The sequence below is a fragment of the Carcharhinus amblyrhynchos genome, chromosome 11 (assembly GCF_965287045.1).
Source record: "Carcharhinus amblyrhynchos chromosome 11, sCarAmb.v2.hapA, whole genome shotgun sequence".
Classification (NCBI taxonomy): domain Eukaryota; kingdom Metazoa; phylum Chordata; class Chondrichthyes; order Carcharhiniformes; family Carcharhinidae; genus Carcharhinus; species Carcharhinus amblyrhynchos.
The window spans coordinates 6420789-6447739 of record NC_137334.1 but is presented as its reverse complement, the minus strand read 5'-3'; the positions used below and the strand labels follow the sequence as shown (position 1 = coordinate 6447739).

The 26951-nt window shown below is 41.2% G+C and overlaps 1 protein-coding gene across 1 annotated transcript in view; it reads left to right on the top strand.

Annotated features, from left to right (window-relative positions):
• The window catches only part of lss (lanosterol synthase (2,3-oxidosqualene-lanosterol cyclase)), a 59527-nt gene that overhangs the window by 17045 nt on the left and 15531 nt on the right, over positions 1-26951 (top strand). The window contains exons 8-18 of the mRNA XM_080198509.1: positions 4758-4866; positions 5530-5648; positions 8092-8189; positions 10504-10531; positions 11557-11613; positions 13033-13104; positions 18602-18652; positions 22203-22352; positions 24628-24724; positions 25951-26056; positions 26204-26269. Of these exons, the coding sequence (XP_080054635.1) occupies positions 4758-4866; positions 5530-5648; positions 8092-8189; positions 10504-10531; positions 11557-11613; positions 13033-13104; positions 18602-18652; positions 22203-22352; positions 24628-24724; positions 25951-26056; positions 26204-26269 (953 nt within the window). The remainder of the gene's footprint in view (positions 1-4757; positions 4867-5529; positions 5649-8091; positions 8190-10503; positions 10532-11556; positions 11614-13032; positions 13105-18601; positions 18653-22202; positions 22353-24627; positions 24725-25950; positions 26057-26203; positions 26270-26951) is intronic.

The window sequence follows — 26951 nt, the reverse complement described above, 5'->3', positions numbered from 1 at the left end:
TGCGCCAAGCAGTGGAACCAATCTAATGACCCTCTAACTTAAACTATTCCAATGTTATCCATATGCCTATCCAATGACCATTTGAATGCCCTTAAAGTTGGCGAGTCCACTACTGCTGCAGGCAGGGCATTCCACGCCCTTACTACCCTCTGAGTAAAGAACCTACCTCTGACATCCGTCCTATAATTATCACCCCTCAATTTAAACCTATGTCCCTTCGTGTTAGCCATCACCATCTGTAGGTTACAGAGCTGAGATTAGGAATCTGCCAGTCTTGTGCAGTGGTCCTCCTGGTGATCAGCTAGCCAAGACCTTGCAATTGGTACACTTCCTGTTCCTCTACCTACCTGGAGGCATCAAACTCATTAAGATTTTCACCTGCAGGCTGGGGAATTCCCATCCCGAGTAGCAGGTTTACTCCTGTGGGTTTCATCAGCTGGCCTAGGGAACTGGACAGTCAGCAATGCTGGGGTATTGAAGATTTGACTTGCTTAGTTTATGGGTTACTTGATCAGCTTGGTTTCAAACTTACTTTGTCAGACATGTCATCTCAGAGCCACTTTGATCACAAAGAAATGCCTGTCATTCACCCACCTAACCACCTCCACCCAAACTTGTCTTTCCCAAGGGGAATAGTCACGTGACCACACTAGCCACCTTTCAAAAATATCTCACTGCTCTGGTAACTTGACCACAAGAAGACAGTCCAAACACCTTGTAAAACTAATCTTCTTTAATATATAAAAATAACAAGTTCAAAATTAAGTATGGCCTCAAAATAGGGAACAGTTAGTTAAGCACCAAAATAACAGCAACAGAAAAGAATCAAAATGAACAGCAGTTAATGTAAGAATATAAACTGATGACATCACAGCACATACTGATGACCTGAAAGAAGATGGTGCGTAATAATGACACTCTATAACAATTACAGAGCACTTTGGGATGTTCATGAGTTCTGAAAGGTGCTGTAGAAATGCACATTTTTCTTTAGTTGATTTCACTATATGAGGAGATTATGTTTTCTTATTACCCACCAGAGGAAGGTCTACATCGCCCTCTGTCTTTATTGACCTACATTAGAGGACTTACACTGGTCCTCCAATGCCTGCAAGTTAAAATTCTCATCCTTGTGTTTAAGTCCTTCCATTTCATTGCCCTCTTTTAAGTCTGGAAATTTCTTGCTATACCTCTCCATCTTCCTTCTGTGCTCCCTCTAAGTTTTCTTTTATCAAATTTTTGATCAACTTATTATTTTTTCCTTTTATCCTGGTCACTATCATCATAGTCATTATGATGCAAAAGTGGGTCATTCAACCTATCAAAGTCCATATTTATATCCATGTACATTTTTTATCTTTGTGTCTGAAATGCCTTGGGCTTTTGTCCTACAGCTAAGGTACTATATAAGGTAAAGTTTTTTTGCAATGTTTTGTTTGCATCTGCAAATGGAAATAGTTGTGTGGTTCCAATATCACTTTTTTTGTTTCAGCCAAACTGATTGTCTATGGTGTATGATGATACTGTGCTATTTATATATTTTATGTTTAAGGGGAATGTTTTAAAGTTCAGTGTTATACTACAGGCAGTCAGTGTGTCTGGTAAACATGCCGCATGGATGCTGAGAAAGCAGGATAATTACTGATTTTAGCCATGCAGTGTTTATTTAGGAAAGCATGAATGGAATTTTTTTACAGATTAAAAAGTTCTCTGGGATTTTATTAAAGGAGTGGAATGTGGGTTTAGATATACAGGGTCATGTAATGATGTGGTTAATGGGAGGAACTAGGTTTGTAACAGAGAAAATTGTTAATTTTCTGGCTGGGATGTTTAAAGTCAGAAGTCTGCAAGCTGTTCTGAAAATCAAAACCTCTCTGAAAGCTTCAAGCATGTTCTCATAATTAATAGCGAATATATCTGGTTTTGCTAACTATAAAGTGGTGTTTGAGTCTAAGAGGAATGGTTACAACATGGAAACAGGCCCTTTAGCCCAACTTGTCCATGTCGCCCTTTTTGCTTAAACACCTAAGCTAATCCCAGTTGCCCGCATTTTGCCCATATGCCTCTATACCCATCTTATCCATATAACTATCAATGCTTTTTAAAAGACAAAATTGTACCCGCCTCTACTACTACTTCTGGCAGCTTTTTCCAGACACTCACCACCCTCTGTGTGAAACAAATTGCCCCTCTGGACACTTTTGCATCTCTTCCCTCTCACCTTAAACCTGTACCCTCTAGTTTTGGGAAAAGATATTGACTATCTACCTTATCTATGCCCTTCATTATTTTATAGATCTCTCTAAGGTCACCTCTCAGCCTCCTACAGTCCAGAGGAAAAAAGTTCCAGTCTATCCAGCCTCTCCTTATTACTCAAACCATCAAGTCCCAGTAGCAGCCTCGTAAATCTTTTCTATACTCTTTCTGGTTTAATAATGAACTTTCTATAATAGGGTGACCAGATTATTTGGAACTGAAATAGTGATAGGTTACAACTCAGAGTTGTTTCCTTTCATTTTTTATCAAAGTTATTCAACTATTAAAACTTAGGCTGCTTCATTTTGCCAGTGTTATATTTAAACTTTAATGAATAAAGTTCACTTTGATAAAAGATCCCTAATTTCCTAATTTAAAGAGGGGTTTAAATTTATGAGAGAAATATTGCTTGATTGGAGCTGATAGTGATAAGTTAACAGTTAAGAATTGTTTCTTGTCGTATTTATGTATTGTTCAAGTGTTAAAGGTTGAGGTAATTAATTTGTTGCAGTTAAACTGTGTTGTTAAATTTTGTTTAGCTCCCCAGTTTGTCAGTAAAACCACGCCTGGAATGAAGCTTCCTTTCCTCACATTTATACCAAAATAGAAAAACTGTTAGGGTCTAGTCTGGCTTCAGAATATACCTTGGAGTTTGGGTCTAGCACGCTAACAGCTGCAAATCATAAACTAGAATTAATGAAAGAATCAACACTAATTACACTCTATGTGCAGAAATAATATTCTCATATTGGATTTTGATGCTGCAGTGCTAAAATATTCCTTAACATAATCTGTTTGCCCATGTGACAAACAAGTGACTGTCTTGTAGGTGGAAGTGTATAAGAGGCCTGTTTTAGTTTGAGTTGGTGCCAAAGGTGATGGAATATTGGAACTGAGTCGACCCTTCAGTGGCAGCTGTTATAATTTACTACCTGACCAGACAGGTATGAAGTGCTCCAGAGCATTGTCAAGAGTTGTCTGAAGTTGATAGGAAGCAGAAAGTTTACCAATGTTCTTTGCTGGTTGAACTCCAGCAGTACTTCTAGTGTACATCTGAGGGTTCCCATGTCTTAGTTATTGTCATCCATGCTGGTTTTCTTAACTTGGATAATTGATAGTGTTCTTAAAGAGAACACTTCACACTGGGCATTAGATGTCCTTGTGTGTTCGACACCTGGTTATGGTGAATATACTCCGCTGTAATTATCTTTATTGTAAATTCCCTGCAATTTCCAAGAAAATCCCTAATGTCAGAGTGCACTCTAATTCCGGAATGCTACAGAGGAAGATCCTTGGAAAAGGGAGCCTTGTGCCACAATTTAGTTGGGCCCCACAGTCTGTGTTTACATTCCAACTTATTGTTAGTGCAGTGATGCTGTGGGCCTGTTTCCATGTTGTAACCATTCCTCTTAGACTCAAACACCACTTTATAGTTAGCAAAACCAGATATATTCGCTATTAATTATGAGAACATGCTTGAAGCTTTCAGAGAGGTTTTGATTTTCAGAACAGCTTGCAGACTTCTGACTTTAAACATCCCAGCCAGAAAATTAACAATTTTCTCTGTTACAAACCTAGTTCCTCCCATTAACCACATCATTACATGACCCTGTATATCTAAACCCACATTCCACTCCTTTAATAAAATCCCAGAGAACTTTTTAATCTGTAAAAAAATTCCATTCATGCTTTCCTAAATAAACACTGCATGGCTAAAATCAGTAATTATCCTGCTTTCTCAGCATCCATGCGGCATGTTTACCAGACACACTGACTGCCTGTAGTATAACACTGAACTTTAAAACATTCCCCTTAAACATAAAATATATAAATAGCACAGTATCATCATACACCATAGACAATCAGTTTGGCTGAAACAAAAAAAGTGATATTGGAACCACACAACTATTTCCATTTGCAGATGCAAACAAAACATTGCAAAAAAACTTTACCTTATATAGTACCTTAGCTGTAGGACAAAAGCCCAAGGCATTTCAGACACAAAGATAAAAAATGTACATGGATATAAATATGGACTTTGATAGGTTGAATGACCCACTTTTGCATCATAATGACTATGATGATAGTGACCAGGATAAAAGGAAAAAATAATAAGTTGATCAAAAATTTGATAAAAGAAAACTTAGAGGGAGCACAGAAGGAAGATGGAGAGGTATAGCAAGAAATTTCCAGACTTAAAAGAGGGCAATGAAATGGAAGGACTTAAACACAAGGATGAGAATTTTACAACCCAAGTTTCTGCAAGATTTATATGAAATTTGGGGTCAATAGAGGGGAGATAAGGACAAAAGCATCTGACTGTGGAATGCAGCCTACCGGAGATGAAATCTATGCCCTGTTAATGAGGAAATCTTGCCGGGAAAGTTTATTTTGGTGTTTTTAACAGCAAGTGCCACGATTGTGCTTTACATATTGCTGTTGTATCGTCATTTCTCACTCGCCGGTAAAGTTTGCCAAATTCTAACTTTGTTTTTGTCCAGGAGCTCTATGTTGAGGATTACGGTACCATTGACTGGCCCGCCCAACGGAACAATGTGGCAGCTTGTGACCTGTACACACCACACAGCAGGCTTCTCACCATTGCCTACGGTATGGAGGATCCCTCCATTACACAAACATCAAAATCATTTGTGTTTTGCCATTTTTATCCGAAGGGGACATCAGCAAATCAGCTTTTTTATGAAGTGGAATGTTCGTTAGTAACAATGAGTGTTCTTCTCCATTTCTGAACCTACTGATTCAAGGTTAACATTGCTGCCACTGAATAAATGTATGTGTTCAATGTTTCCAAAGAAGCCATGAATATTTTTTTGTTAAATCTGTTTGATGTCAGGTGATGGAGTGAGAAGCTGCCCCATTATTGGAACTGCTTTGTACTAAATAATGTTGTTCCTCCTCAGGACGTGGTTCATATTTAGTCCGGATGGGATGGTGTAGATTTGAACACTGCAACAGTAATAGGGAGGAGGGGCTACATTCTGTTTGATGTTGATATTGAGGATGAAATATATAAAGCTGCCCATTTATGAATAGAGATCTGTCAAATGGGAAGAAGCTTTGTTATGATTTGATTTAAACGGGAGAACATTCCTAACTTATTTTTGTTTTCCCCCACAACCCAAATATTGAGGTGTTGAATATCCTTTAAGTGTAGATTCCACAGCTGATACACACTCAGATGTAAATGTGCCATTCTGTTGTGCACTTACTTTTTTATTGAGGTGATGAGTCATTAAATTTGGGCTTTTACAGCTTTGTTGAATGTGTATGAGGATCACCACAGCACCAGCCTGAGGAAGAGGGCAGTTACAGAACTCTACGACCACATCGCAGCTGATGACAGATTCACAAAGTGCATTAGTATTGGGCCAGTAAGTATTTATCACAGAGATGATGAGATATTGATGCCAATTTCTTTAAGCCTGATATCTTCATAACTGTTTTTCTGTTTGGATGACTGTTAAAGATTTGTGTGGTCAGCAGGTATTTTGAATGTACTGTTTATGATCTTAATTTAGCACGGTTGTGAAGGAGCTAACACTGAACGAAATGAGATAAAAACCATTACGCCAGCTGTGATGGAATGCTGACAGTTTGGGTAAACCAAAGGAAAACTTAGAATAATCAAGGTTTTCTTTCGATTTTGGATAAAACAAAATAGTAAACAGTGAGGAAAGAAGTTTTAGAAGTTTATTTATTAGTGTCATTGCAATGAAGTTACTGTGAAAATCCCCGAGTCGCCACACTTATCCACCTGTTCAGGTACACTGAGGGAAAACTTAGCATGGCTAATGCACCAGCACATCTTTGGGCTGTGGGAGGAAATCAGAGCACTCGGAGGAAACCCACGCAGACACAGGAAGAATGTGCACAGCCTGCACAGTCAGTGACCCAAGCTGGGAATTGAACCTGGATCCTTGGCGCTGTGAGGCAACAATGCTAACCACTGTCAGACATCGGGGATCAGGATTTTGTGGATGAGGCAGGAAGATTGAGTTGGAAAACTTCTAAACGCACAGAGGTTAGCACTGCTGCCTTACAACACCAGGGACCTGGATTCAACTCTGGCCTTGGGTGACTGCCTGAGTTTGCTCAGGATGCTCTGTTTTCCTCCTACAGTCCAAAGCCATGCAGGTTGGGTAGATTAGCCATGCTAAATGCATGGGATTACGGATAGGAAGCAGGAGATGGCCTGGGTAGGATGCTCTTTGAGAGAGTCAGTGCAGACCTAATGGGCAGAATGGCCGCTTTCGGCATTGTAGAGATTCCAACAGATCTGCCTCTTAAAAAGACCAACGCCTGCTGTATTTTTGTGTCAGAGAGACAGATGCGGGATGGAATTGGATCCACCATGTGCAGAAGTAGGTCTGAGGTGACAACGAATGTGGGCTGATGACGAGATGGCAGACTAGAACGCCCTCTTCTGCTAACTAGTACGTTAGAACAGTTGTGGTGATGAATGTCAGGCCCTAAATCCCACCCCCACCTACCCATAGATACTGTCAGCTATCTCAAATGGAAGCAACGTAACTTGGATGCGGAAAATCTGAAAGCAAAGCAGAAAATGATGGAAAGACATGGCAGGTCTTGCAGCATCTTTGGAGAGAGAAACAAAATCAGTGTTTTGGGGGCATAAAATTTTTTGAAAGTGGTGTGAGTAAATGAGTTACTGCACCAGGATAGATATCACTACCTTAACCAGTGCTAATATTACCATTTTAACTGGTATTTTGTGGTCAGCAGTGTTGCAAAGGTGTTCACCACTAACTTCAAAAGCAAACTGACTACAAAAATCTAACAATATCTATGGTGAGGATTGCACTTTTCCTGAAGTAGCTTGGATCTGATGTCTAGCCAAGGGGGATTTCCAGGCACGCAGCAACAGATATGTCACCAAGTAGGCTAAGTAGCAATTGCATTGACGTATTCTAACAGACAATAAAGCAGGACCTAAAATGCAGTTATCATTAACTTAAATTTTATGGAGAGTGAAATTAGTGATTGGGACGTAAACGTGGAAAAAAGGTAGAGCCTGAAGCATCATCATTTTTTAATATTATTTTAAAGTATGGGAACTTATGGAGTAATTTGGCGTGCCACAAACATAAAATTAGCTTTCAAGGCTGGCAAGGCTTTTCAATGGTAATTATAGATTTGTTTAAAAGCTCAAGGGTTTTTACAGTAAGACCAATCACAAGTTTTGTCAGTTCATAAACTAAGGCGACTTCAGTAGTGCATCTTGCAAATTAGCGTTGAATTATTGACAGTAACTTCTGGATTTTCACATTTAACTGTGTGTGTTTAGACTCCTGTCAGTTTCAGAGGGGTAATGATAGTAAAAGCTGACAGTATTTTTAACACTACTACAAAATCTGGATGTTTGATTCCCACTGACATGGGGCACTGTCTATTTGTGCGTGTGTGTGTGTGTGTGTGTGTGTGTGATGGGTCAGATTAGTTCAGTTGGCAGGATGGCTAGTTTGTGACCTATGTTCAATTCCCATACAGACTGAGGCTATTCATGAAGGCCTACTCTCTCAACTTTGCCCCATGCCTGAGGTGTGGTGGTCCTTGGGTTAAATCACCACGAGTCAGTTCTCCCCCTCAAAAGAGAGACAAGAGAGCACCCTATGGTCATCTGGAAGCTGTGGTGATTTTACAGTGTTTGTGTGTGCACTGCTATTGCTCTAGGCAAGGGCCCATATGATCATTTGATACTGTCAATGTGGATATAGTCATGTGAACAAGTGTAAGTGGAACTAAAGTGGAAATTTCCCTGCTTCACTGTCACCTATGATTCTATTTGTCTTTTAGATTTCCAAAACTATCAACATGTTAGTTCGCTGGCATGTGGAGGGTCACAAGGCCCCTGCTTTTCAGGAGCATGTTTCTCGGATCCCAGACTACCTCTGGTAAGTCATCTGTCTACGTTGTTTTGGTGGTGAGATAGTAAAGACCAACTGAATTTGGTTTGAGAATGCACCATTGCTTCTGCTTTTTATTGACTTGCATCCTAGTTACCTGAGCTTTTCTGTTTCACCAATGTCTTCTCTAATTTATTATTGTGTAATCCTGGCTAATACATTTAAAACCATTTAAGAGTTGTGAGTTGTTTCTGCTGGTCAATAATGAGTGGACACAGATTCAAGATAATCAGGAAAATTAAGTCATTCGGAGAATATACAAGAAACTGTGATGTTCATGGACTGCTCTGACCTTGAAGGCCCAGTGTTTGTAAAGAGTGTAGCCCCTTGGGCACTGCACCTTACAGCTAAGAAATGTGATTTCTTTAAATCCCTTTCCCAAGATTCATATCACACAAAAAAAATTTATTTTGGCCTAGCAGATTGTTTAGTTTCCATCCACTCTTTATAATTGAATCAGAAATTGACTATAGGGAAACATAAAAGCTTCCTGTTTTGTGTGCATTAAATCTCAGTGTGAGAAAATAACAGTACTCGTGTAGTAATGTCTTTTAATACCTGATGCAGCAGGATAGAGCATGGCAGCACAGTAGTACTGCTCAGGAACCAACCCAATACAAATGAACATTTGTGGTAGATCGGTGCTTTGCTGGAACAATTGGAACCAGAAAATTAACACCACAGAGACTGCAGATTGTTCTACGGAAAGACCCCACCAATGCCTTTTTGGAGAAACCAGGAATGGGCAATAAAATGTGACCTTATCAACAGCACCCACACCTTCCCAGTAATATGTTTAACAAAGCAAGCACTCGTAATGCCAGATTAGATGCATGTGTGAGGAAAGGTACAAAATCTCCTAATCAACATATGAGCATTGTCAGTGTGATTATAATGACATCTACAGCCTCATCCTATGGAAATTCTGTCACATCAAATTCACCCCACTGCTAATTTACACGATTCTATGTATTGAAGTGAGTGTGTATAGGGGTGTGGAACTTTAAACAGGAAAGATGTGGATTTGTTACAACAACTTAATTCGGTACAAAAAGGAAAAAATACTGTCGTTACTCAGTGGGCCTGCTGTAGCCTGATCTGTGTAGATAGAGTTGCCAAACTGGCGAGGATAGCCCCCCTCTACCCACCCACCCACCATCAGTTTAGTGCGGAAGGCCCAACAGTCAGCTGCTGGCAAACCTCCCATTTAATCCCTGAGCCACCACCGATTCTTTTTTAAACTTTATTCCAATTCAATCCAATCAAATCCAATTCAGAGTCTGAACAAGTTGGGACATTCCCGATCCAAGCTGACAAGACATGGCTCTCACTTCCTGTCTTGGGATTGAGCTACATGATCCAAGCTGATTGGAGTAGGTGTAGCTCCACCGCCAAGGCTTCATCTCATTTGCATCTTAGCCAAAAGGCCAAGATGCCGCTTTTAAAAATTGCTTCAAATGAAGCTAAGATGTAATCTAATGATTTCAACCAAGCGCAGCGTGTCGATACTACACTTGATCCACCACTGAATTGCTGTAGACTGGGTGATAATGAGCCTAACTGACATCCCACTACGGCAGGTGATAGCCCATTCCACCCTCCTACTTTATTGGAGGTGACGCACGAGGGTGTGGGGGGTGGTTGGTTGTTGCAGGCCTGTCCCGTAGTTAAATGGGCCTGGCTGCCATGCTTCCCACCACAAACGGGGTATTAAATCCAGCCCTTAATTCTGTTTCTCTCACTCAGATGCTGCCGTGCTCACTGAGACCTTCTATTTCTCATTTCAGATTTCCAGCATCCTCTGTATTTTGCTTTATGACATATTCTGGGGAGTCGGTGATGTTGCGATATTGTCTCTGGACTGGTAATCCAGAATTCCAGGGTAATGCTCTGGAGACCTAGGTCCAAATCCCATCACAGCAGTTAGTGAAATTTAATGACACAAATCTGGAATTGAAAGCTTAACGATGACCGTGAAAACTTTTAAAAACCCATCTGGTTCACTAATGTCCTTTAGGGAAGGAAATCTGCCATCCTTACCTGGTCTGGCCTACATGTGACTCCAGAAATGCTCTTGGGGATGAGCAGTAAGTGCTGGTACACAGCGACGCCCATGAACAAATAAAAAAGAATTTGACTTGCTCCTAATTGTCATTATAATATGAGTAATATGTGTACATTGATGCAGTGGTGAGCTTGGAGCAGTGCCAGTGTTACTGATGACTGCAGCATCTCACTGATCACTGCAGAACAGCGTCCAAACCATCATTTCAGCCTGACAATCTGTTAATTCATTTCACAGGCTTGGCCTTGATGGACTGAAGATGCAGGTAAAGTTTTTAAATTCATCATTGAGTTGATGTGAAGGACACTGGGGAGAAGGGACCTGTTTAAAGTGATTTAAGCAGACGTGCGGCTCTGGTTCTGCTTAGCAGGAATGTACGACTTCAGACACATTGAACCAGTGAAGCAGTTTTCTCTGTATAATCAATTTTCCTGAGGGTGTGTGACAGTATATTTCTTTTTCAATAGGCAAATGATTCTGGATACTTTTTAAGGTGTTATTCACTTACAGGAACAATAAATTCCAGTGCTGTTGGCCATTTAGTTATTGTAAGATGTTCTGCTTTTTATTTATTTTGTCACAGTGATTGCTATTTACCTAGAGTTCCCCATTTGTTATGATATTTAGCTGACTCACGACAAGCACAGTTCAAGTTTGCTGCTCTCTGATCATCAGGTGTTGTGTCGTCATAGAATTCCTACAGTGCAGAAAGAGGCCATTCAGCCCATTGATCTGCATCGATAACAATTCCACCCAGCACCTATCTCTGTATTTACCCTGCTAATCCTCCTGACACTAGGGGACAATTTAGCATGGCCAATCCACCTAACCTGCACAGTCTTTGGACTGTGGGAGGAAACTAGAGCACCCGGAGGAAACCCACACAGACACGGGGAGAATGTGCAAACTCCACACAGTCATCTGAGACTGGAATTGAACCCAGGTCCCTGGCGCTGAGAGGCAGCGCTGCTTATCACTCTGCCACCATGCTGCCCATAATGTCATGAGGCAAGGTTGATATCACCTGGTGGCAAAGAGCTTGTATGGCAGTGAAAGAAGAATCTCAGTGGGGCTGCTTACAAGCTCACTGTGGTGAGACTTAGACACTTTAACTGCCTTGATTTTGGCAGCTATTAGTTAGAGCTGTAAGTAAATTGTTTATAATTAAGACTAGTAGATTGCAAATTTCTACACTGCAGTGCAGTCAGTGATATGGGTATTGAATATTCACAGAAGACACTTAAGTATCTGCATTGGATGTTTACTAAATTATCTGTGTCTGTGTCCCAGGGTACCAATGGATCTCAGGTGTGGGATACAGCTTTTGCTGTCCAGGCCTATCTTGAGGTGAGCAATGAAGACTACTGCAAATTAACAAGCAGCCCAACTGATTGAACAAATAGAACTTCTTTAACAATGAAGATATTAACCCCAAACTGAGCAGCTTGTTCAGCAGACAATATGCTTTTTATTGAGGGTGACTTGTGAATGATGCAGTTACCATGTGGAATGACTAGTTATCTGGCCTGTGATTTCCCTCTCTTCCCAAATCTGGCCTGAGACCCTGGAGTCCTGCAGTATTTCTAATAATAACCGAGCTGAGGTGAGCCAAAAGTCGGCACAAACACTGGAGTGAAACATGGTTCTTGGTTTGTACTGCGCAGAACTTATAATGCGATTTATTACCATTTCTTTAATGGATAAAACCGTACATGATTGAGACGTCAGACTGAAAATAAAAACATACGGTGGACTAATTTATGCTGCAACCAATTTAAGGTAATTGGCAAAAAAAGGCAATGACGATGTGAGAAAAATCTTTTCCACGCAGTGAGTGGTTGGGATCAGGAATGCTGTGCCCCAGGGAGTGGGGGAGACCGGTTCAATTGAGGGATTCAAGAGGGGATTGAATCTGAAAAGGAAGAATGCAGGGAGGAGGAGAGAGAGTATGTGAGGTGAATGCTCTCTTTGAGAGAGCCAACACAGACATGGTAGGCTAAATGGTCTTCTGTGCTGTAAACATTCTGTGATTCTCTCTCCATCACCTTGTCAGAATGGTGACCAGCAAGAGGACCCTGTGCTGTCGTGGTGACTTTGAAGCTACATGGGGAAGTGGTGCTTTGGGTTCTTTAGCCTTTTGTGAGTTTGGCTACTGCACGTTGCTATCAAATAGAATGATAACGCGATTCACTGAATTCTGCCCGTACTGTTTGGAAGCATTGGTGCAGTCCTTAAGTCTTTAATATTTTAATTCTCCATTGGGAAAAGAAATGACTCCCCATGGATTGAGGTCAGGAATTCAGGCACAGGGACACAATATAAAAATAAGTCCTGACTTTGGCTGGAATGTCTCAGATATCCATATAGTGACTGTTTGACTTGTTACCTCCTGAAGGAGTGAAATTCCTAAGACCCAAAGTTTGCAGGCGTAACAGAACGAGGATATAATTTCTATCAGAAGAGTTAAACATATCCCATTGCAAAGCTAAGGGAAAGACTAATAACTTTTGGAAACATATGAATGTTTGAAGATTGACTAAAAACCAACTGGGCTCACACCAACAACTGTAACATAAGATGGGGTGTGTATATTTTTTTCAAAAAGTATTCTTCTATCAATTTCAAAATTGTAGCAATTCTATGAAGAAAAATAGTGAGAAATGTGCTCCGTTTGTACTGGTTTCCCCAGGTTCTCACCCCCATATGTGTGCATGCTTTTTATTCTCAAAATGGTCTGATAACTTTTGATATTTTCTGTTGATGCAGGCAGGAGCTCACAATATTCCAGAATTCACAACCTGTCTCAAATGTGCCCACAAGTATTTGCAAATTTCACAGGTAATGTCAGATCTGAGAGTTAAGATTCCACTATAAAAGTGGTACAGCTGTGCCTAACTAGAAAAGTTTGTAATCGTATTAGACTTAAAGAAGAAGATTACCGTATTGCCAAAGAGAGCTGTAAATCTTGAGGATTGAGAAGGTTTTAAGAATCATCAAAAGTTAACCAAAGAATTGATAAAAGTGCAAGAAAATGGAATGAAAATAAGCTAGCACAGTGATTAGCACTGCTGCCTCACGGCACCAGGAATCCGGGTTCAAATCCAGCTTCGGGTCACTGTCTGTGTGGAGTTTGCATGTTCTCCTTGTGTCTGCGTGCATTTCCTCTGGGTACTCCACTTTCCTCCCACACTCGAAAGATGTGTGGGTTAGATTGACTGGACATATTAAATTGACCGTAACGTAAGGGGGATTAGCAGGGTAATTGAGGGTTACGGTAATGGAGCCCGGGTGGGATTGTGTCAGTACAGACTTAATGGGCCAAATGGCCTCCTTCTGTACTGTAGGGATTCTGAGATTCTAGTAAGAAATTTCCAACCACATTTTAAGAGCTTTTGCAAATATGTATAAAGGAAGAGATTAGTGAAAGTAAATGTAGGTCATATATAGAGAGACAGGATGATTTATGAAGAGGAATAAAGAAACAACAACAAATGATTTGTGTCTGCCTTCAGAATAGAATGCCGTAGAATAAAATTTGTGGGGAAACAAGGGTCTAATTCATATGAGTAAAAGAAAAGGTATTGGAGAAATCCTTGAACCTGATGACGATGTCCTTGGGTTCTCAAGGAGCAGTTGCAGAAATAGTTTCTGCATTGATTTTCAAATGGTTCCTATGGATTTGAGAGTAGCAACTGTTTAACACCTTTGTTCGAGAAAGGAGGGAGAGGGAAAAGTCCAGTGAGTCTGACAGTATCAGGGAAAATGTTAGAATCTATTAGGATGTGGTAAGAGGGCACTTGGAAAATTGCAATATAATTAGGCAGAGTGAACATGGATTTAGGAAAGGGCAGTTGTGTTCAACAAGAGTATAACTAGAAGGCTGATAAAGGATAACCAGCGGACGGTGTATATTGGGATTTTCGGAAGGCAAGGTGGGTCAGGGCTCATGGAACTGGGTTAATATATCAGCATGGATTGAAGGTAGGTTAACAGACAGAAAACAAAATCAAAATAAGCTGCCCATTTTTGGGTTTGCAGGCTCTAGTCTATATGACAGTTGGCTGCAATGTTAACATATATAACAACTGCTATCTGAAAAAGGAACTGACTGAAGAAGTGTTTTTGGATATCTTGATAATAGGAAATACATTAAAGAAATGCAGGCTCTTTCTTTCTGGTAGTGGTATTTCGCTGCCGAAATCTTCAGTTGTCAGTACTCCTTAAGGCCAGCTGTGGCCCAACTCAGTTTTCATACTGGCTAGTCCAACACCTGAGCTCTTAAGGCTGAGTGCTTGGAACTTAGCAATCTATAATTTCTATCAGTGATGTTGATGAGATGAACAAGTGTAATATATCCAAGTTTGATGATACTTAAATGGAAAAGGACATTGAGGAGGATGAAAAGAGATTATAGACAAATCATTGATTGGGCAAAGAAGTGTCAGATAGTATTAATATGGGGAACTGTAAAAATATCCAGTTTGAAAGATAAATGGGTAGGCAGAATATTTTTTTGGAATGTGAGAGACTAGTGTGTTGGTATTTGGAGGGATTTACCGTAGAAAAGAACCACAGAATCCCTATAATGCAGAAGGAGACCAATGGATCCACTGAGTCTGTAAAATAGCATCTCAGCAGGGCCCCCAATCCCCATAACCCTGCACTCAGAAAATCATGTAAATCTTTGGAATTCCCGAGCCCAGGGGGCCGTGGATGCTCATTTGATAAATACATTCCAGAATTAGATCAAGTTAGGCACAAAGGAAATCCAGAGCTATGGGTATAAGAAGAGGGATTCAAAAATTCAATTATGATCTTATTGACTTGTAGAGCAGGCTCAACGGCATTGACCTCGTATTTTTATATTCCTAAAATAAACATTATCACAGCCTGACCGTATGTGAAAATCTGGTTACTATCTGTCCTGCAGACTTGATATTATTTTGACTTTTTATATGTTTGAATTGAACTTTCAGTATTTGGCACAGTGAGTTTCTGGTGGAATCCCATAAAAATACTTCAATACAAATGTAGAACTAGAAGCAAATTCTTGGACAAAACCTAAATCAACAGATAAACCTTTGCACAGATAGTCCCATAGTTGGAGCAAGACAGCCTTGTACATTCCAGGAAGCTACTCATTCTTGCAGCCCTTTAATCTGGGACTTGTAATAAACTTGCTGTGCCTGTTAGCCTGAAGAGGGCACACAGTGCTTGCGAAAACTGGTCTTGGACTAGCCAGTATGAAAACTGAGTTGGGCCACAGCTGGCCTTAAGGAGTACTAACAACGGAAAATTTCGGCAGCGAAATACCACTTCCAGAAAGAAAGGGCCTGCATTTCTTTAATGTATTTCCTATTATCAGGATATCCAAAAACACTTCTTCAGTCAGTTCCTTTTTCAGATAGCTGTTGTTATATATGCTAACATTGTAGCCAACTGTCATACAAGAAGAATGAGATATGACTAGAATCATAGAATCCCCATGGTGCAGAGGCCATTCGGCCCGTCGAGCCTGCACCGATGACAACGCACTCAGGCACTATCTCTGTAACCCTACATATTTATTCTGCTAGCCCTCTTGACACTGAGACAATTCAACCTAACCCGTACAACTTCGGAGAGTGGGAGGAAACCGGAGCACCTGGAGGAAACCCATGCAGACATGGGGAGAACATGCAAACTCCTCACAGTCACCCGAGGCCAGAATTGAACCCGGATTCCTGGCGCTGTGAGGCAGCAGTGCTAACCACCGTGCTGCCCTGAGTACTAGCTAATGAATTTTCATGGATGTAAACAAAAGTTGATTGTGATATCAGGAGAACTCTGAATAGTGACAGGGAATCTCTAACATCCACTTTGAAGAGGTGGACCAGCTCTCAAATTAATATCTCATCCAAAAGATCAACTTTAGGACTTAAGCTACTATTCAAGGCTGATAAATAAATAAATCAATATCATGCAGTACAAGAATGGAAAGTAAATCCAAACCTAACTCAGAGGAGAGGGTGCTACCAGTTTGCCAAGCTGATGATTTTGAAAGCCAGTGAACTGCCCCTGTGTTTGTTCTTAGCCCATAACCCTCAGGCAGGAGAGTCCTATTTCAACTATGCCTGTTGTGGCTCAGTTCCCAGCTTGGGTCACTTTCTGTGCAGAGTCTGCACGTTCTCCTGGTATCAGCGTGGGTTTCCTCTCACAGTCCAAAAGACGTGCTGGTTCGGTGCATTGGCCATGCTAAATTCTCCCTCACTGTACCCCAATATTCGTCTGAGTTTGGCGACTAGAGGATTTTCACAGTAACTTCATTGCAGTGTTAATGTAAGCCTACTTGTGACACGAATAAATAAACTTTAAAAACTTTGAATTTTAAAAAAAAACTTTAAAAATGTACTTCTGCCTGTGGGTAAGTGGGTTATGGATTCAAATCTCACACCAATACCTGAGCACATAGTCTAGACTGAGACTCCAGTGGCAGCAGTGCCACCTAAACCTGTCTGCCCCCTCAGTCAACCTAAACCAGGGCTCTGTTTGCCCCCTCAGGATATAAACAGTCCTGTGACATGATGGTGTCCTGATCAATATTTATTCCTAAACCAACATCACAAAAAGAGATTATCAAATTGTTATCACATCACTGTCTTTGGGATTTGCTGACTGTAAGTTGCTGTTTCCTACATCACAACAGTAATTAATTGGATATAAAGTTTTGGGACTTGTGGTGGGCACAGACTATATAAATACAAATTTTTCTTTTCTATTCGTGTAGACATTCTGGCAATTGATGTGGGCCACATTCAGTAGAAGTTATTTGAACACAAGGAGTCAGATTGATTTGTGTTTTGCCTATTTGTGTGTTAAACTGGCTGAATATATACAATTGTGTGAGGTTCTGCAGGAATGTTACCGTACGGGTTCTCACTGTGTTCAGGTAACCACAATGGCAGCCTGAAATTATTGTTGGATTATGTGCCTGTTATCAAACCCTTTAGACAAATATCTGGGTGACCTAGGTGGAAAATGCTCCACGTGCAAGCTCAGACTAGTTTTTCCAGCTCAACAGTGATCACTGAAGGAGCTTCTGAAGGCTGCTGAAGAAATATCTTGTGTTTAGTTCATGTTCCAAAGAAGGGACAGTAATCGGAGTGCCCTTCCCAGCTCCACATCGCCACTGTAGGTCACTGTCAAATGTAGTCAGTCCTTCCGCAGGTCCTGCACACATTGGAGCTTATATTCACGATGGTGGGAGTGCCCAGAACTGGGGGCATAGTTTAAGGATAAAGGGGTAAACCTTTCAGAATTGAGGTGAGGAGAAATTTCTTCACTCAGAGTGGTGAATCTGTGGAATTCACTACCACAGAAAGTAGTTGAGGTTAAAACATTGTATCATTTCAAAAAGAAATTAGATAACAGCTCTTAGGGCTAAAGACATCAAGGGATATTGGGGGGGGGGGGGGGGGGGGGGGGGGGGGGAGGTGGATCAAGATATTGAATTTGATGATCAGCCATGGTCAAAGTGAATGGTAGAACCTTTTATGAAGGTTCCTGAGAATCCACAGTCTCCATCACTTTATTCCTCATACATCCACTAATGAAAATATTCTTTCACTATTTACCCCCAGTATGGTCCCCGGGCATCTCTCTTGACACTGCTCCCACATGCCAAATTACTACCACTGCTCCCCAATTCTGCTCCCAGTGTTGGGTCTCTCACTTACCCCATCCCTCTCTTCCTCTTCCAAGGTCGCCAACACCACCCCCCCCCCCCCCCCCCCCCCCCCCCACCCCCTGGCCAATCCCGTTTCCATGCTCCTGCTGGTCACATGTTTACATGTGCCCTTGGATTCCTTCAGATAAGTAAACATTGGTCCAAGTTCAAGTTTTATATTTTTGCATTTCTAAAATATCTCAGTTACAGGTTTAAGTTCCAGTGTGAAGCTGCTCCAGTGGACATGATGGCCAGCTTACAATATCCAATTTATCCATCCTGTTAGTTTGCACAAGATAATGTCAAAAAAACAGCAGTCATCCAAAGGTCAGAACATTCAGAGAAAGATCATTGATTGCCCCAAATTGCAATCTTTATATTATGAAGAACTGGACCAAAGAGTCTACATTGACCTCCTGATTAATATTTAGCCATGGAGGTCTAAAGGAGTTGCTGCACACTATTAAGTCATTATGAGCTAGTGCAATGGACTTATGACTAACCCTGCATGCTCCTGAATTTCTCCTTAGAAGTACAGGAGAGTAAAGGGAGAGAGAGAGATGAGGTTACTGTGAGAACTGAATGAACATAAATATCTCCCACCTTAAATCTACTGTTGTTTCTTTACAGGTCAAAGAAAATCCTCCTGATTATGATAAGTATTACCGTCAGATGAATAAGGTAATTTGGGTGCCGATGCTGATGTACAAACTCAAAACTTCCAGTGCTGTATTCCTTTGATCCAAAATGTGTTGCCGTTTGAAACATTTTTTTCCTGCAGTAGAAATGAAATCACCACCTTTCCTCTATTTTTAAACTGGTTCTCTTTAGAAGTCAGTGTGAATGTGAACAGCAGTTATGGCGTATCTCGTGTATGAAATTATCTGAATATTTGAATTGGGTGGAGTGAGCTGAAGATGGAGTATACAGTAAGGAGGGAGGTGACACAGACCAAAGGCATGTGTTTCCAGATTTCCGAAGGACCACCAAGAGTGAACAGCCACTGAATGTAGAGTCAGAACCAAAAGTATTGCCAACAAACCCAACAGTCATGCTGACCTTAAGCTATAGGAGACTGCTGCTCATTGAGTATGTGAGAACAGACTAGTATGCAAATAATAAGGAAGAAAAGGCAATAGGCAAGTGGATAATAACAACCCTGGCATCATTAGTAGTATTTGATTGTGGTGAAGATATTTGGGGTGATCATTGAAGGAAAACTGTATAAATGATGAATAGAAAGACATCAAATAATTGTACCTCTGGGGACAGCGGGGATGACCATATAGAGTTGGAAGAGAAACAGTTTTGAATAGATTCAGTAACTACATGGTTGAGACGATAGAAGTAGGAAAATCTTGCTACAACTATACAATATTGGTGAAACTGCACCTGCTGCTTACTTAAATAGGGAGGGATAAACTTGCATTGGAACCAGTTCAGAGAAGGCTGATTCCTGGGTTGAGGGATTGTCTTATGAGGAAAGGTTGAGAAGGTTGGGCCTCTACCCATTGGAGTTTAAAAGAATGAGCGGTGAACCTTATTCCAACATGTAACATAAGATTCTGAGGGGCTTGTCAAGGTAGATGCTAAGAGGATGTTTCCTTTTGTGGGGAAGTCTAGAACCGGGGGGGTACAGTTTGAAAATAAAGGGTATCTCCTGTTAAAGGTGAGGAGAAATTTATTTTATGTGGGTCACTAGTCTTTGTATTTCTCTTCCTCAGAACAGTGAAGGCTGAATTATTGAATATATTCAAGACTAAATTAAACAGATTGTTGATTGACAAGGGAGTTGAGGGTTATAAGGGATTGTGCAGGAAAGTGGAATTAAGGCCACAATCAAATCAGCTTTGATCTTATTGAATGGCAGAGCAGCCTTGATTGGCAAATTGGCCTACTCCTTTTCCTAGGACTAAGAAAAATATTCTGCTGAGGGAAAATGAGGACAAAAGTCTCTGGATTACTACTTGAGCCATAAACAAAATGGCATTGGGTAAATAAAATCAGTATTGAATGCGGGCTCAGAGATTAGTTTGGAAGAAATTGGTTTTGATTCTTGGGCACTAGCACAAGTATTGGGGAAATAGGAAGCTGTGTTGTCAGGTCAGTCTTCACCTGAACCGCGCTGGGACCACTGTCCTGGCAAGCCATATAACTAGGGCTGGACAGGTTCACATTAGGGGAGATTTGGAAAGTTAAGCAGAAATGACAAGGCAGTCAATCATGAAGGATAATGATACAGTTAATGGTAATCAGAGATAGCAAGAGACAGCATCCAAACAAGAGTGCACCAGCTATTTTAAATGTGGTATTGTGCAATGAGGTGGAGTTAATTAGTAATGTGACATGATAAAGTGGAAAATAGTGATCATAATACAGCTTAATTCCATGTTAATTTTAAAAGCGATAGATTCCAATCATAAACAAGAATCTTGAACTTAAAGTCTTTTGCATAGTTATGAGGGGAGAGCAAATTAAGGTTGATTGGGTAAATAGATTGAAAGATAGGGTGGTGGGAAACATTTAAAGAAGTAATTCAAAATGTTCAGTGAAAACAAAACCTCAGTGACAGAGATCCATTCATGACTTACGAAGGAGATAGTATCAAAAGAGACTGAAAATATTGTAGAAAAAGGAACAAAATAGTTGAAGTAAATGTTGGTCCTTTAGGATCAGAGACAAGGAGAAATTATCATGTGAAATAAAGAAACGGATACATTGAACAAATATCGTGTCTCTGTCTTCATTGTAGAAGATACAAGGTGTATATCAGATATAGAAGGTAACCTAAAAAGAGTGAGGAAATTGAAGTAATTGATACCAGCAGAAAGAAAGTTTTGGAGAAACTCGGGCTAAAAGTGAACAAATCCTTACCACTGGATGGTTTACGTCCTAAGGCTCTAAAAGAGAGTAAAAGAGAGAGCTCCAGAGAAGGTGCAAGTACTGGGTACTGGATACGATTTTCCAAAAGTCCCAAAATTCTGGAATAAGTCCAGCAGATGGAAAATTAACAAGTACAACATCAAAAGGAGGGGAAAAATATCAGAGCTGCAGGCCAGTTGGCTTGATATCAGTAATGGGGAAAGTGCCAGAATATTAATTATTAAGGAAGTTTGAACGATGCATTTCAAAAAGCATAGTGTTCTGAAACAAGGCAATATGGTTTTTCTAAGGGAAAATCCTGTTTGACAAATTTATTGGAATTTCAAAGAATAGAACCAGTAGATGTAGTATACTTGGATTTCAAAAAGGCATCTGATAAGGTGCCACACAAAAGGTTAATATACTAGATAAGGGGATATAGAGTTGGCCATGTTAAATTCACAAGGATAGACGATTGGTTTACAGAGAAGAAGCAGAATGTAAAGATGAACAAGCATTTTTAGGTTGGTAGGCTGTGATTAGTGGAGTGCCACATGGGTCAGTGCCTCAGCTATTTACAATCTGTATTACTGACTTTGACGAAGAAACAGAGAGTAATGTTTCTAAATTTGTTGATGATACAAAGCTAGGTGGGGGCCCCCAGCTGTAACAAGGCCACAAAGAGGCTGCAAAGAGATATAGACAGGTTAATTGAGCGAGCAACAAGATGGAAATGCAGTAAAACATGGAGAACTGTGGGGCTTTTCACTTTCGTTGCAAAAATCAATTAAAAGGTTTGAAAAATTGTAAGTGCTGATGTCAAAGAGACTTGGGTGTAGTCTTATAACAAACACAAAAAGTCAGCTTGCAGGTACAGCAAGCATGAGGCTGATTGAAGTATCACGGATTTGACAACTGACCCATTTGCTGATGGTTTTGATAAATTGTAGGGAAGTTATTGAGATTGCTCAGGGACAGAGTATCACTTGGACAGGTGTGAGATGATCAAGGAGAGTCAGTTCAGATTTGTGAAGGATCTGACTAATCTAGTTCTAAGTCATTATTCTGGACAGGGGTGTTTCTGTAGATACATATGTAGATTTTCAGAAACGCTTTCACAAGAGATAATTAGCAAAACGAGCAAATCATACTGTGAAATGGATTGATCATTGGCTAGGAGGTGTGTGATGGAAAATAGGGATAAATATTTTGTCCAGTTGATAGGAGATGCCAAGCAATGTAATACTCCTGTTACTGTGAACACTGCAGTGGGTTTCTCCTTCTATAGCAGTTCAGCCACCGGATTGCTTCCCCACAGCATTCCCACCCAACAAGAAGTAAATACTCATTATAACTTTGTGTGTTGCAGGGTGGTTTCTCGTTTAGCACCCGTGACTGTGGCTGGATTGTAGCAGATTGTACGGCAGAAGGCTTGAAATCTATAATGCTGTTGCAAGAAAAATGTCCCTTCATAACAGAGCACGTCTCTGAGGAGCGACTGTTTGATGCCGTCAATGTGGTAAGCCGGGCATAACCGGTGGGCATGGCAGTATCCACAGTGAATAATGGAAGGATTGAATCATACCCAATCTTATTTTCTCCACCACTGACCAACATAAATGGGTGGAGGAATTATAGATGGAGTAAGTAGAATGTCGTGCCTGAGGAACAGAGGGAGTCACTCGTGATTGGGCAGTGGGGGCATGAGGAGCTGAGCAGTGATTGTCAGCTCCTGAGCAAGTCAAGACACATCCAGTCATGTTGTCTGTCAGCTTTTCAATCAACCTAAGTTGCTTGCAGACATAGTTCCATCAAACAGGTTGCAAGACATCCAAGCAGCCAATGTAATGAACAGGAATACCTTGAAAGTGCAGATCCTGAGGATTCGCCCAAACTGTTGCAACTTCAAGTTCACCTGAGAACCAACCTCCCACAACACGGCATCACTGTAGCTCCTCACCCACTTCTTTGGCCAAGAATGTTCCCTCCACTCAGCAGACCCCCCTTCACTCTGTTCTAAATTCTGATTCCACATGGACCCCTCCCCCTGCCCTCATCATCTCAGGATCTTTTTTAATTGGGAACCACTGGTGTGGCATCAGCTGTGTAAATCTTTCTACTCTACTCACTCAGTCCAATCTACGTCCCTCTGAACTTGCAGAATTCCGTTCCCTTGGGTCCCATTCTAACGCTGCCATTAAACCTTTTGATAAGAATGGTGCAGCTATATGGTGAATTGAACTCTGCCTTGCTGAACTGGAAGCCAACTCTGACACATTCTCTTCCTGATACGTGGACCATGACCATGCCACTGAAAGTCAAGCCATCATTTCCCAGTCAGCCACTCTGGAGATCTTCCTCTATGGCCCTCTACCTCATAGATCCCAACCCTTTTCTACTTCTTTCCCAGGATCCACAAATGGGCAGGTAAACTCATCGCTTCAGCTTCTTGCCCACAAAAGTGACTCCTTCCTATTTTGACTCTTTTTCTCACCTTGCCTAGTCTCTTCCCTTCATGTTCACAACACTTCTGATGTCCTGCATCATTTTAACGGTTCCAGGTTTCTTGGTCCTAACTGACGCTGAGGCCTCTGTACTTGCATCTCTAGTTAGACATTTTTTTCTTAGAATGCAGGTCTAACCAGTTCCCATTGACCACCAACTTCCTGGCTGAAATCACACTTCATTGACTAACTTGCCCTTTGAAAACATTCGTTTCCTCCAAATGATAGGTGTTGCTTTGGATACCTGCATGTGTCCAAACTATGTGTGCCTTTTCATAGAACATAGAACACAAGTCCCCTCTGTCACCTCTGCCACACCATTGGTGACTACATATGTATCTTTCCCTGCCATTGACCAAAGTCATGATGTGGGTATGCCGGCGTTGGACTTTTTACTGTATTGACCAAAGTGGAAGATTTAAACAACTTTGTTTCAATTTCCAATCTTCCCTTGCCATTTCATAGTTCATCTCTGAATATTCCCTTGCCTTGCTCAGCTTCTCTGTTTCCATTTCTGGTTATTGTCCTCTGATTCCCACAGCTACCTTGATTACACTCCCCCCCCCCCCCCCCCTCCTCTCCACTTCCTGTAAGGATTCTATTTCATTCTCCCAATTCCTCTGTGTCTCCATCACATCTGTTCTGATGATGCTATTTTCTGTTCCTTTTTCCTAAACTAATGATTCCCTCCCATCCCCGCCCCCCCATGATTGTCGGTGCATTTGACTGTGTTCATTTCATTTCCCGCACTTCTGTTCTCATCCCTTCTTCTCTATCCTAGAATCATACAGTTCCCTTTGTCCTTAATTTCATCTCACTAGCCTCCGCATTCAACAGATCACCATTGCCACCACTTCCGCCATGATCCAACATCTTTCCCTTGCTTCTCCATTCAGCCTTCCTTCCCTACGTGGAACCATGTTCTGTTCCTCAATCATCTTCCCCTCCCCCCAACCCCCACCCTCACCTTCCCGTGATAGCTTTCCAAAAAAGTGCAGGATATACAACACCTGCTTATTTCCCTCACTACCAGATGTGGCCAAACACTCCCTTCAGGGCGAGGCAAAAATTTACTTAAAATACATGCACAGAGTGCTTGAAATTCTCGTCAGGTCAGGCAGCGTTAATGGAGACAGAAACAGAATCAGTTACTTTGCATCAGAACATAGTCATCAGCTTGAAATTTTAATTCTGCTTCTCCCTCCACAGGTGCTCCCTGATCTGCTTCATACTTCCAGTATTTTAATTTGTAATTGCACCTAATCTGATCCCACGTTTTTCTCACTACAGCTGCTTAGTCTGAGAAACCCTGATGGTGGATTTGCCACATACGAGACAAAGCGCGGGGGGCGACTCCTGGAGCTTCTGAATCCATCAGAGATTTTTGGTAAATTTCTTCGATGTGGATGAAAAAAGTGTGCTTTTATACCAGTAATTCTTAATAAATTCTGTAGTGGGTCATTTCATCATACAGTTAAATATAGATACTGATGCCTAGAACACTGATGGTGTGAGACGTGTGAAATTTGGAGGAGCCATTTCAATCCTTGTTTAATTCTGTTGGTGAATTTCATCTTTTTGAAGTTGGATTGCTATCTGATGTATCTGTCCCCTCGGTGGAATGAATTGGGACAGAAATGCAAAGGCGAGGTGTTGTTCGATATGACCTAGCTACCTAAACAGTAAGGAGAGCTTGCACTACAGTTAGAGTATGAAGGAAGATACTCTGTTTGATCCAGGTTTTAAGGCAATGAGACCACTGCTGTCAGTTATCTAGTAAGAAGTCTCGCAACACCAGGTTAAAGTCCAACCACTGTTTACCCCAGTCCAACACCGGCATCTCTACTTCAGTTATCTAGACCATATATATATATATAGTGAATTTGGAATAACCCTGCCTTTCTTGCTGCAATATTTTAGATAATGCCAGTCAAGGTGGACCTTTTTAAATAGGCAATCATTTTGCAGAATATGTTTATTCATGTATATTTACCTATTATTAAATGTATATTTACCTATCAAAAGGATTTGATAGATAAGTATCACACTCAAACGGCCCCTTATTCTTTACATGGAATTATTAACAAGACTTCTATTATCAGAAGGGGCGAGTGCTGGACTGGAGGGGGGAGAAGGGGGCGAGTGCTGGATGCGAGAGGGTAAGGGGCGAGTGCTGGACGGGAAGGGGTGAGTGCTGGGTGGGAGGGGGGGAAGGGGGCGAGTGTTGGACAGGGAGAGGGGGAAAGGGGTGAGCACTGGGTGGGAGGGGTTGTGCCAGGTGGGATGGGGGAGAATGCCGGATGGGGGGAGAAACTGGTTGCATGGGGGTGGTAGAGTCAGCCTGTGGGCCTGGCTGCTGGGGTGGGTGTTAGTTTGTTTACTCATTCACTAACACGTACGTAAACACATTCACCTACCCACATACACTGACTCACTCTCACAATCTGCTCATTTTAATCTTTATATATTTCACATATCTTCTTGAAAACCATTTTTAATACTGTATCTGTGATATTTTTCCCCTTGTGTTAAAACAAGTTGATGCTCCTGCCTGAATAGTGAGCAAGTATAAACTACTTCCAGTATTAAACATGTTTCTTTTCTCATCTACAGGCGATATAATGATTGATTATACGTATGTCGAGTGCACGTCTGCAGTTATGCAAGCACTACAACATTTCCAAGAGAAATTTCCACACCACAGAGCAAGAGAGATCAGGTGAGTATATTGGGTATTAGCAAATCATTGCACCAGCCTAGTTTAGGGCACGACATCAAATCCACTATTGATGTGAATGCTCAGAATTCCTAAACAGCTGTACCTCAGACTGCCGTCAACTCTAACAGATTAATCTTGTCCCCTCAGAGACACTTTGGAGAAGGGACTTGAGTTCTGCCGAAGAACTCAGAACTCAAACGGGTCATGGGAAGGGTAAGTGGATTGTGTGTTGCAAACATGAAAATTACTTTAACATGATCAGCATGTCCCCATGTGAAGGTTTCTTCTCCCACCACCTTTAAAACATTTTTAATAGAGCTGGTTACTCTGAGCATTTTCAGTGTGAGAGAACGTAACGTAAAAAGAAATGAGAGTAGGCATCCACCATTTGACCCCTCAAGTCCCCTCAACGCATCAGGAGATATGGGGAACAGGTGGGGAGGTGGATTTGAGTCCGAGGAGAGATTGGCCATGATCTGATTGAATGGCGGAGCAGGCTGAAAGCTCTGAATTCCTATGTTCGTATCTGCTCCGTCATTCAACAAGATCATAGCTGATCCGATTGTGGCCATAGCTCTACTCTCCTTTCTGCTCCCTCCCTTCCCACCCCAATAACCCTTGACACAGAAATGTGGCTGACTCTTACCTGCCCTCTGCAATGGTCTTGCCAACAAAGTCCACATTCCGTGAAAGAATTAAAAAGAAAGGGACTTGTAAGAAAATATTATTGTCCTCATCTCCCTCTTGATCAGATTAAATCTGTGTCCTCTGGTTACTAAACCTCTTAGCAGTAGAAATAGTTGTTTTTTTCCTACACCGTAAAACTCTTCATAATTTTGACTGTCTCTATTAAATATTACCTTAATTTTCTGTGTTCTAAGATGGGCGATCTCGG